Source organism: Eleutherodactylus coqui, chromosome 3 (assembly GCF_035609145.1).
Source record: "Eleutherodactylus coqui strain aEleCoq1 chromosome 3, aEleCoq1.hap1, whole genome shotgun sequence".
Classification (NCBI taxonomy): domain Eukaryota; kingdom Metazoa; phylum Chordata; class Amphibia; order Anura; family Eleutherodactylidae; genus Eleutherodactylus; species Eleutherodactylus coqui.
In genome coordinates this window covers 83,727,405-83,739,953 of record NC_089839.1, presented here as the reverse complement: position 1 = coordinate 83,739,953, position 12,549 = coordinate 83,727,405, and the positions used below count along the sequence as shown (strand labels likewise).

Genomic DNA, 12,549 nt, shown 5'->3' with positions numbered 1-12,549 from the left:
GGTATCAAGAGGTCAAATTTATATCCTCAACTGACATGCTATTCGGTGCTGGCAGGCATCTTTGTGCAGTCCAGACGCTGGCATTTATTACATGAATGGCAGTACACTGAATAACATTTGGTACTTGCATAGGTTTAGGGTGCAGGATATGAAGAGGCATGGAAGGTATCTGGGCAGAAAAAAGAAAATCCTCAAACATCTTGGAAGAGACACAGATACATTTTTGAATAGGTAATAGAGTTGAGCGAACATACTCTGCCGAGCTTGATGCTCGTTCGAGTATTAGTGTACTTGATGGTGCTTGTTACTCGAACAAGCATCAAGCCGTGTTTGACCCCGACCCAGTTTTTGGCTTTTCCCCGCTATGACGTCTCTGTTTTGGCCCCTCCCCGCCGCAGCGTGCGTCACTGGCAATTTTTTTGTCTGGTAAACAGGGGGAGAGGGGGAGGGAAGAGAGAGAGAGAGAGAGAAGAGGGAGGGAAGAGAGAGAGAGAGAAGAGGGAGGGAAGAGAGAGAGAGGGAAGAGAGAGAGAGAGAGAGAGAAAAGAGGGAGGGAAGAGAGAGAGGGAGGGGAGAGAGAGAGAGGAGGGAGGGGAGAGAGAGAGAGAGAAGAGGGAGGGAAGAGAGAGAGGGAGGGGAGAGAGAGAGAGAGAGAGAGAGAGAAGAGGGAGGGGAGAGAGAGAGAGAGAGAGAAGAGGGAGGGAAGAGAGAGAGAGAGAGAAGAAGGAGGGGAGAGAGGGAGGGAAGAGAGGGGGAGAGAGAGAGAGAGAGAGAGAAAAGAGAGGGGGAGAGAGAGAGAGAAGAGGGGGAGAGAGAGAGAGAGAGAAGAGGGGGAGAGAGAGAAGAGGGGGGGAGGGACGAACCTAGGGAAAAAAAACGAGGCACTTGGCGTCCCACATACAATAATGCTCGAGTCTCCCATTGTAGTCAATTGGGTTTGTTACTCGAGTAGTGCTCTCGAATTTTACGAAACGCTAGACTCAAATAACGCAAACTCGAGCATTTGGGTGCTCACTCATCTCTAATGGGGAAGTTTTTCCAATTAGAGTAAATATCTTAGATACCAGAAGAGGACCCATCAGGTCTCCAGGCCTGCCTGTTTATCACATAATTCCATTTTCATTGAATAGCATGTCTGAAGCATCTGCTCTTAGAATTTGTTACTCCTCCCAGAACGTGAGGACACCTGGGTGTTGCCAGTTGGTGGTGTGTTTGACAGTGTTCAATGACTGCTAATAGTTCCGGACCATGTAAGGACACATCCTTTATATAAGAACTGTAACACCCAGTTGTTAATGTATTCATAAATATTCAGGAGAAAGGAAAAAAAAAAACAGAGTTAGGAGAAAGGGTGATCTAGATTGGTCATTATGTGGGGAATACAGGTTTACTAAAATAAACATGACAGGTGAGCAGCAGGTCCTCTCTAATCTGATAAGACATTATTGAAGTAGTCATTGTTTAGAAAAGTAAACTTGTGTTTAGTATTTCTGATAACATTTACTTGACATCTTCTTCCTCATGTGCTAAAGTCTTAGCAAGATTCTGTAACTGGTTAGACAGCTGCACCAATCTCCGCTCTTCATCCTCTTTTCTCTGGTCATAGTTCCCAACAGGTGCCGGTTCATCCGTCTAAAGGTGAAGGAGAAAGACGATACATTGTGCTTTTAAAAAGCAGATCTTACAATGGCTTTACTACTGAAGACAATGCGTCATAATTAGTCAAAAACTGAAAAAAATGCAATACAATGTAATTCTGATGCACCGAGAGTCAAAGAACAACCAAACAAATTTATTTTTTTGGGGGGGGAATGCTTGAGTTTTATATAAGACTTTAAGATAATTAGTAAGATCCACCATCAGAGGATTTAGCTTAGTTTCTTTTCAAACAGCTTCTAAGCTTTCTTTGATAGGGCATTCCACAGCCACTGCAGTTAAGCAGTGAGTACAGAGTTCGGATGTGAAGTGTCCGTGTGCAGGAGGGACCGCTGTTAACTGTGTACCGAGGAGCCCTCTTATCAGCTGCTTATTACACTCCATAGATAGATTCTGCCAGCAGCCTCTGTGATATAATGATATCAGTAAAGTGTCACCGAGCTTTCTGTGTCAATTTGCCATCATTCTGGACTAGGGGAAAGCTAGGTTGAACTCCTCAATATTCATTCCTCCCACCCTCACATCTGCAGGGACCTTTGATGCCCATTTGTCCCAGGAAGTCCTTGATCCCGATGGACATAAAGTTATCCAGTGACAGGCCTTTGTCGCCTCTTATATTTCAGCAAGACGTTTCAGCACCGTGACTAGTGTTCTTATCAAAGGAGAATTTTATCATGGAGATTTTGGGTCACCCAAAGGCCCCAGATCAACGTCAGGTACATTTTCAGAACCATGAGGACACTGCAGACCTGGTACAGTTACCCCCATCGATGTGCGACCCCCAGAATTGCCTATATGTATAGACCGATCATCTATCCCATATAATGTTTGGTATCCATGCATAGGTGGATTCCTGAGATTAAACATGGCAGCCATATCTTTCCATTGGAGCGTCTCCCGGGAAAATATAGTTGAAATGTTCAATCAGAGTTCGATACAGATGATCAACCTACCCTTGAGAACGTCAGAAAAGGGCAGACGGGGATGTGGTTCTGTGGAGTCGTTAAAATTTATTGGGTTCCCTACCCAACACGTCAGACCCCCGGAGTGGCACTTAAGTTGCAGTCTGTCTGTCCCCCTTTCTGCAGTGGCTTCCTGGTGTTTTCTCTTATTTTGTCCCTTTTGTTTTATACTGTTTGTGTGTACTTGTAGCTCTTTACCCTCTTATGTAAATCCCCTTTTGTATATTTTTATGTAAGCACCGTTACCTCCTTTTGTATAGTAAAAATTTAAACTTTATTAGTCTTCCTTGAACAATTTAAGAGATCCGTAACTCCGAAGTGTGGTGACTGTGTGTGTGTGTGGTGGCTGACCTACCTGTTGGCAATGGTCAGTGGTGGCAGTGAAGTGTGTTTGGGTGTGTTAGGCCTTACAGGGTGCGATTTGAGCTCCCATCTTGGGCGATTGCAGGATCCGGGGAGCTGCAACTGAATCGGCCTTACAGGTCTGCCCCTGGTGTCGACGTCAGAGATTGGTCACTGTCAGACTTATAAACCGCTGTCCGTGACAATTGGTCGTAGCAGAAGTGTATGATTCTGTGACAGCTTCCGTTACAGAAGTATGAAACTGCCGATAAGAGAGCTGAAAAGAGGGCTCCTCAATACTCTGGTTAAAGATCTCCCTCCCATGCACAACTCTTTTATCTGAGTATGGAGAAGCCATATTTTCACCTCTCTTATCAGCTATTTCATACTTCTGTGGCAGAGACTGTCACATCGATCAACATTCAGGGTAAATGGTGGCCGCTCAGTAGTGAATGGCCGCTGTGTTATGTCAATGGCGGGGGAGCGAGAGGAGAGAAATCTCCTGCACTACCCTGTCCCTCTGCTTGCCGCTCCGTGAGCGAGCCAGCGATACTAGCTCCTGTGTGACAGCTGGGGAGTGAGGACATGCGGGGATGAGTGTTGGGCATTGTTTTCCCCGACATTCGTCCTGTGTAAATGGGCCTTAATAAGCAGCTGATAAGAAGGCTCCTAACTACACAGTTAACAGAGGTCCCTTCTGTACTCAGATACCTAACATCAGAACCCTGTACTCACTGCTTATCTGCCAAAGCTGTCAAAGTTTAGAAACTGTTTGAGAAGAAACACAAAATTCTCTGATGATGAATATTACAATTTATCCTAAAATTGTTCGTAAAATTCAAGCATCTTCCCCCTAAAAAAAACTAAGAAAACCCAAAGTTAGCTAAATGCACACAGCCGGGTCGGATTCCGCATGTGGGATCCCGCAGCGGAATCCGACCCTGTGCCCGGCCGCTGACTCCTGCATACCTCTCCAGAAACAGTGGTCTCCAGCAGCACTCGGTCAATGCCCACTCAGGGTGAGGTGAAAAAAATGCAAGCCACCGAATCGGAGTCTGAACCTAAAAACTCCACATATAATCCTAAAATAGTGTACAGAAGTGGCAGCATTAATGATAGTAGTCCAATAAAAAATAACCTTTATTGCTCCATGTTCTTTAAAAAGGCAAGCTACGTTTCAGCCACTAAAAGGCCTTTTACAAGCTAGAAAAAGTGGCCAAAACATAGCTTGCCTTTTTAAAGAACATGGAGCACCAAAGGTTATTTTTATTGGACTACTATCATTTATATTGCCACTTCTTTACCCTGCATACCTCTCCGGATTCTTCACAATCCGTAATGCAGATGCGTCAGCCGATGCATCAGCACACATGCGCAGTATAGATTATGCCGCGTCGTTGCTAGGCCATGATGCGGATTCTGCGACCTTTCCGCAATGATGATTGCGGAAGGGTTGCAGATCGAGCAGCTTCCATTAACTTCAATGGAAGACATCCGCGCAGAATCTGTGCTGGAATAGAGGGGTGAAAAGTCAATAGCATGTCTACGGGCAATATTTGCTGCGGAATCCAGAGGCAGATGCCCGCTCTGCATTCCGCAATACAAACATGCCGGTGTGCATTGGGCCTTATTCTTTTAAGGTGTATGGTATTTCATGGGGCCTTCAGTTTAAAAAGAGGACATTATGGAATTCATAATATGCAGAGATGGGCAGCTAAATAAATAAGCAATGTGGAAGATCTCAGTTATGAGGAAAAGGAGACCATAGGTATTTTGGAGAAACCTTTGAAACACCTTTGAAACATAATGGAGAATGTTCCCATTCACTAACAGCATTCTTAAAGATTATTTATGCATGGCCCCTCCCTTCCTTTAAGTGAACAATAGTTATGAGCTACTTTATCCAATATTACATATAATGCACACAGACTTCTGATACAGAACAACATATAAATTATTTGCTTACCTTTTTCAGTCTCTGAAGCGCCTCTCTGTTTTTTTGAATTCCGTGATTAAGAATAACACATCTATAAAAAATGAGAGAACAATTAACATACTGTAACTACATCAGAATAAAATAAAGGGGTTTTCATACAATTAAACTGTTTCTGACCAAAGGGACCTTAATCTAAAGAAAGTACCTGAACCCATCTTTTTGGTCGAAAGGTAAAGTTTATGGAAATACAGTAGATGAGTAAGAGCACTTGACGGTTTCCACTCCTCCCATGGGCTATATTGGAGAAAGATTGTATAGGGCCTTGTAACTCTCCATTGGGAACAGATACAAGGCATACAGAGATGAAGAGCCAAGAGCCTATAAGCCAGTGGTGGCGAACCTATGGCACGCGTGCCAGAGGCGGCACTCAGAGCCTTCCCAGGTGGCACTTGCCGCCGCCGCCGGCCGCTCACCACATTAGTAAATACCGGCAGGGGTGCCGTAGCTCCCCTGCTGGTATTCACTCAGCAGGGTTGCTAGAGGCGCTGATCCCGGCGCACACTGTGATGTCAGTGTGCAGCCGGGATCCTCCTCCCCCCTCCTCTGACGTCTCCTACTTGGTTCCGCGAGAGCAGGGGAGGGGAGGAGGTGTCTGGCAGCACATCACAGTATGCTCCTGGGATCAGTGGCAGCAACAGTGCCAAGCAGAGGAGGTGGGGGGGATTTGGGCCTCATAGGGAGGGGCCACTGTGGGATGTCGCTATTACTACTGGGGGCCACTGTGGGATGTCACTATTACTACTGGCTACTGTGGGATGTCACTATTACTACCGAGGACGCTGTGAAGTGTCATTATTACTACTGGGGACCACTGTGGGGTGTCACTATTACTACTGGGGGCTGCTGTGGGATGTCACTATTACTACTGGGGCTACTGTGGGATGTCACTATTTACCACCAAGACCACTGTGGGATGTCACTATTACCGATGGGGCCGCTGTGCGGGGACACTATAACCACAAAAGCCACTCTGGGGGAGTCACTATTGGCGCTGAGGCTCCTCCGGGGGGGGGGGGGTCACCCTTACTGCTGGGGCCGCTCTGGGGGAGGGGTCAATATCACTGCTGGGATATGTTTGCACGAGGTGGAAATGCTGCAGAATGTCCTCAGCGGAAATTTCCATGGCAAATTCCACAGCATTTCCGCATCCAAAAGAAGTCAAAATCTGCACCCAGTCTATTTTGAAACAGCCTTGTCCTTTTAAGAACGACGGGGATAAAAATCATACGTTGTGATAAGCCCCGCCCCCTGACATGTTGGCACTTTACAATAAATAAGTGGGTTTTGAGTTGCAGTTTGGGCACTCAGTCTCTAAAAGGTTCGCCATCACTGCTATAAGCCTATATCTGCTTTGGGGAGGATGTGCTTTAAATGTGTTTTTTTGGCCCACTCATTATAGAACACAGAATTTGTGACACCATGGCCTCTCCTAAAAATGGTAAGCCAATAGGAGTTAAAAAAAAAAAAATGCTGTGCTTTAATTCCCTTAATTATGCAAAGTATTCACGAAGTCGAAGCACTAGGGCTACCTATCTCTTTCCTTGGACTATTTTCATCATTCCAAGGCCTGGAAATGATGTCAAACAGTGTGACTCTTATTGACCCACCTCTCCCTACAGACAGACCCCAAGATTCAGAAAAGCAATGAAAGGAGTAGGACTATGTTTTTACAGAGAACTGAGAACATTTTTTATTATTTTTTTGCGCCCCATTCTACCCTTTTACCTTAGGTTTTACTAAGGCTACCTTCACATGGTTAAACGTGGCATCGGGACGAGAAATACAGCCTAAAATCGCACTGATCAACGTGGGCTTTACCGGCGGATGCGAGGCGTTTTTCATCCAATATTCCGGCACTTGTTTCACGCGCATTGGAGGATCGCAAGTGTTTCCCATTGATTTCAATGGAAAACATATCGCACTTGTGTGCACATCACACAGCATGAGATGTGCTTGACTGTGACGATAAAAACAATGGGCGATGTGTTCTGAGGGACATGAAAATTATAGGACATGCAGCGATTTTTTTTCCTCCTGCTGTGAGGAAAAAAATAAATAGAAAAAAAAATAACAATATATTGTACATGTGTATAACTCCAGTTCAAAGAATGGAGTTCATGTTTGCACAAGTTTTGTGTGTCTTGCAATGCACAAAACTCCCGCGAGATTTGTGTGTTGCGAGACACACAAATATGAACCCCATTATTTTGAATGGGGTCATGCTCTTAATCGGTGATTTCCTGCATGGCACTGTGATGCTATACAGGAAAGAAATTGTAGCATGTTCTATCTTTCTGTGTGCGGTCACATCGCAGCGCCCATTGTTTTCAATGAGGCCGGCGGTAACATCGCGAGGTCTCCCATTGAAAGCAACGGGAGAAACTCTGTGATCTTCCGCCATAGCTATGACAGCTGTGGATTGCTTCTTTCCTGAAGTGATGCAAGGCTATTTTGGCATGAATTCCCTGGGATGTTCACCTGGTGGGGAGTGCAATATGGGGGTGGGATTCATGGACCCATATCACGCTCCCCCGTGTGAAGTTAGCCTAAGAGTATTTGAAAATGGGTTTTCTAAACTAATTAGTTCAAGCTCTTTTAAAAGTAGTGACTGAAAATAATATTAGTTTTACTGTCTATACGAGGTTGAATAAGGTAAACAGTAAATGTTTTTAATACCATATTAATGTTTAATGAAGGTTTCTAGCAGGATTTGCCAACCAGCTGGTTAAACAAGAAAAGCAGAAAATTCCAGGTTTTAACTGCACTACTACTTAGAAATCCTCTCGTAATACGGTAAACTAAATCTGGCTATTACATAATGGACATTATTAAGGTGTGGGGTGGAAACTGTAAAGTATGGCCTTATATCTTTTAGGCCTCATGTCCACTGCTAAATTGTAATTTAAAATCAGCAGCGTTTTTCCCGCACGCGTGATCCGTGCCCCATAGGGATGCATTGGACACCCGCAGGTAGTTAAATACCTGCGGATGTCATTTTCCGCTGAGTCGCGGATTGCGTCTGCAGGGGAAAAAAACGCGGCATGCTCCACTTTAGTGCGGGTCTCCCGCGGGGACGGCTCCCGCAGGCTTCTATTGAAGCCTATGGAAGCCGTCCGGATCCGCGGCACACCTGCAGCTGAATTCCTGCTCTCCAGCGCAGGAACGTGAGAGAGCAGAAGTTCAAAACAGAATGGAGTGCCCGGCGCATGCGCGCGGGACGCTGCCGGCGTGCCGAGCACATCCGCCAGGCCAAAGAAAGAAGATCCGGCCGCGACGGAGGGCAGATCCGCAGTATCCGGACAGGTAAGTTTAATCTTCTTTTTAGCCTCATGTCCACGGGAAAGGAGGGACCCGCTGCAGATTCTGCATGGAGAATCCGCGGCGGGCCTGATTTTCCCCGTGGACATGAGGCCTTACTTTATAGGTATTAACTTACCTTTCATAAATATCTTTCCTGATTTTGGGCTCCAAAACATCCTTTTCTAGTGTCTCCTGAAGTAAACCATCAAACTAGATACAAATAAAAAGAATTACAGTAGTGTAAATGTCCAATGATATTTTCAGCCTATGGACACAAACATAAGGTGAATCTAGACACTATGAAAAGGGGTTCTGCACGATAAGGAAACGCTGGGGTCAAGATAGGCTGCAACTTTTTATTATACACCACACCCCAATTTTGCCTCTTGATTGCAATAATCTCATGTGAAGGCGTGCCAATTCTATAGCAGCTTTTACATACAGAAGAACCTGTCTTAGATAACATGCTATGTAAACGTATCTGTGATTGATGCATAGAGACAAAGTTTAGGAATAGTGTACATTAGGCCCTGTTCACACTTCTGTTGCAGTCTCCGGTCTTGCGGAAATCATGACATTAAGCTGATGCGCCGCACAATGGATATCACTGGCATCCATTTTTCTTGCAATCAGTTTTGTCAGTGATCATTAAAATTTTTGTCATTTTGACCAGAAGAACAACAGTATTATATTTCCAGTCACTTTTGCTGAAACTACAAACAAAGAGACCAGACAGAAAGTAGCAATTTATGCTTCATCCAGCCTCTGGGCCCCATTATAGTACACTGCAGGATAACGTTGGACTTCGGTGTCTTTCAGATCCATAAAAAAATTTGTAACAAACTGCATCAATCTCTATAGGATCCACCAGGATTTCCTTTACCTGCGCTAGATTTTCCATTGTTCGGCTCCGTCACAAGAGGGGAACAAGAGGAAAGAAACACGCTGAACTCAAATGGCGCTGGATGACCCTATTGACTATAATGGTGTCCGTCCAGCTTCCACTCATCTCTCCAGCATTTTTCCAGTTGAAATAAGGCTGTATACTATGCCAATTCATCCAGGAATTGATACTGGATCTGCGCCGGGGCTCTGAACTTGGCATCAGAATCCAGTGAGTGGTTTCATTCAATGATTGATGCATTCTTTGCATGAGATACAGGAGCACATACAGAGCTAGCTGTCAGTCACTGATTAGGACCGCCCACTGGACTCCTAAGGTCAGACCAATACATTGCAGGGTATATCTTTTCCCACAAAACCATACATCAGTCTGCTCAGCTCTTCATGCTCTATAAGATGCTGTCTGCACAATGGACTGCATTTTCAATGGAATGGGTTCCCTTTAGTATATTTTTGGACCGTAAACCTAGTTTAACATTTATGCCTCTTTCACATGGGTGACAGCAATATCACCGCAACAAAATCATGGTAATATAGCAGCTTTGTCTCCATGGTTTTGTAGTATTAGCGTTGCGTTTTCTTGTGAAAAAGCGTGCATCGCTGCTGGTGATAAAATCGTGCAATTTTATAGCAAGAAAGTTAAGCCTTACCCTGAAAATAAGCCTTAGTTGCACTCCAAGAAAAAAGCAATACTTACCTAAAAGGCTTGTTCCAGGTCCTCCTGCTGCACTCCGGAGCTCTGCCACGCATCCGGCAGTCCTCGTTCGCCCACAGAATATCACTTCCTAGTGATTTTATGAATCCCGCCTTCAGAAAGCGATGGCTCTGATTGGTTGAGCAGTGTCCGAAGAACCATTCACAGCCATCACATTGTAGAGGTGGGATATATAAATTGGTCAATCAATGCCGCAGCTCAGCCAATTCATAAACCCCGCCTCCACAACATGCTGGTTGTTGACTGGTTCTTTGGCCGCTGCTCAGCCAATCAATGCAGCGCTGGATGAATCATTCACAGCCATCGCATTGGTTCACCCAGTGTTGCATTGGTTGGCTGAGCAGAGCTCGAAAACCAATCAGAGCCATTGCTCCCTGGAGGTGGGATTTATCAATCCTACAACCAGGAAGTGATCTTCTGTGGGCGAACGACAACTGCAGGACACGTGACAGAGCTCCGGAGAGCAGTGGGAGGACCTGGCCTCAGCCTTTTAAGTAAGTATTCTTTTTTTGGAGTGCAGATACTGCTTATTTTTGGAGTAGGGCTTATTTTCTAATGTTAAAGTCGCATTGCATGAAAACCGCAATTTTGTGCGTTGCAATGCGACGAAAAACAAAGTCTCACGCGATTTTGTTGCCCATGTGAAAGCGGCCTTACATACACATTACATTTCACTCATATCTCCTAGAGGAAAACAGGGTGAGTAACTGTTTCTATAGGGTTTGTAACCCAGCTTTAACCCTTTCCAATCCACTGTCTGACGTCCAAAGACATAATGATTTAAGGCTGTACATCTCCGATGCTGGAAGACGTCCGTCGGGGTTCTCTTACTGTATATTGCCAGCCTCTCTGCTGTCGGAGCCTATCTAATGTGTCACCCCATGCAGTACTGGCTTTAGCCAGCATATAGCGCCATTGTATAACAGCAGAAAAAGAGTAAGCCCCCTAGGAAAACCAGAATAAAAATTGGATTGGAAAGGGTTAATAGACCACAATGTGAATCCACCAAGTTACCCAGTACTCAAGAGTTTGAGAAAGCTGGGCGTCAACCTTGACAAGTTCTGTACAAGTACTAGTGGAGCATGTAGAAGTTAATGGGCTGAATACAACTCTTAAGATCTTCAGGAATTATATCTACTGATGCTTTTTGATTTGAACACTCAAACATCTTAAAATTTTATTGCTTGCTACAATTTTGGAATCAAGTCATTAAATGGATATGATTAACAAGCTGATAGCAACATCAGTTTTACTTGTCCAAGAAGGATTTCAGCAGTTCGTGTAGGCAACATCGAGGTGTGGTCAGGTGTTCTCATAAAGCCGACACTCCTAGTATCATATAAATAACAATGACTCAAAAAGCTCTTCATGCCTCTAAAGCATCACACCCAAAAAATACTCGATCAATGTAAATGACAATCAGGCATCACCGCCATTGGTTTCTCTATTGCATAACTACCTAGAAATCATGAATTTATATTTGCATTACACATATCTAAAATGCAATTGCTGATCATCCCCATTACAAAAATATACAAAAGGTCAAACATGTCAGATGTACGAGATATGTATAATAAAAGGCTTTCTCTTGTAACCAAGTTCTGATAACTTATGGTATATGAATTAGACACACTGTGCCATAAAACTGTGACGGTTAGGGATCTGACCTTTGGGATCATCCCCAAATCTCTCACTTGGGATTGTGAAAGCCAAAGAGAAATCACACTTTTGTAGTATGTCTAATGGAATTGCCTTAAAAATAAACATGTAGAGAATATCTTAAAAGGGATGGTAAGAGGTTCAGGTGGCGATCAATGGAGTCTGTGTTTTGGTGGAGAATCGCTGCATGTACAAGCACCCTTAGGCCGCTCTCACACACACCGCTTCAAACACGATATTTTAACTCGTTTTTGAACACATTCTTTTTTAATGTACACGTTTTTTTAATGTACCCCATCATGACAATGGCTGACGAGGTGCGTTAAAAAGCACTAAAAGGCCCCCTGCACACAGGCGGAAATTCTGCAGTGGGATTTCCCGCAGGATTTTCGTCCGTGCCCGCCTGCATAGAATTGTGTCACACAGCCGCGATTTGTCCGTGTGAAAACACACATGGAAAACAAATCGCGGCATGTTCTATTTCTGTGCAGGTCTCTCAGAGGCCCGCACGGAAATGTCAGTAGGGCCGGCTCTGCTCTGTGCATGCGCAGGCAGCCGGCACATAGCAGAGACGGAAGACGCCGGGAGCGGGTGAGCCGCAGGCCTCTGCGGGGGCACGGGTCTGCATCCCACAGCGAGAATCCTGAATATCGCTGCGTTGAACACTAGTCTGCGAAGCCCCACTGAAATTGATGGAGGCGTTTTACAGGGTTTAGCGCGGCGTTTGAAACTTGACGGAAAATGCTGTAAAAAGAATTGTGTGTGAGAGTGGCTTAAGGTCTCATGCACACGGCTAGATTTGCACTATGGAATACAGAGCGAGTGTCCGCGTTCGGCTTCCACAGCAAATACTGCCCATAGCATGCTATGAAAAAGGCATTCTTCCTGTACACCAGCATAAACCATTTACCGTTTTCACCCGCGGATGAAAAATCACAGCATGCTCAATTTTTGAGCGGATTCCACAAGGACAGCTTTCATTGAAGTCAATGGAAGCTGTCTGATCCGCGGCCCTT

At 44.9% G+C, this 12,549-nt stretch overlaps 1 protein-coding gene across 2 annotated transcripts in view; it reads right to left on the bottom strand.

The window, feature by feature from the left end:
• Positions 1-12,549, bottom strand: part of NPHP1 (nephrocystin 1) — a 181,929-nt gene that overhangs the window by 45,411 nt on the left and 123,969 nt on the right. For both annotated transcript variants that reach the window (XM_066595813.1, XM_066595814.1), the window contains 3 exons: positions 8,393-8,466; positions 4,927-4,987; positions 1,505-1,632 (listed from right to left, as the gene is read on the bottom strand). In XM_066595813.1, the coding sequence (XP_066451910.1) occupies positions 1,505-1,632; positions 4,927-4,987; positions 8,393-8,466 (263 nt within the window). The remainder of the gene's footprint in view (positions 1-1,504; positions 1,633-4,926; positions 4,988-8,392; positions 8,467-12,549) is intronic.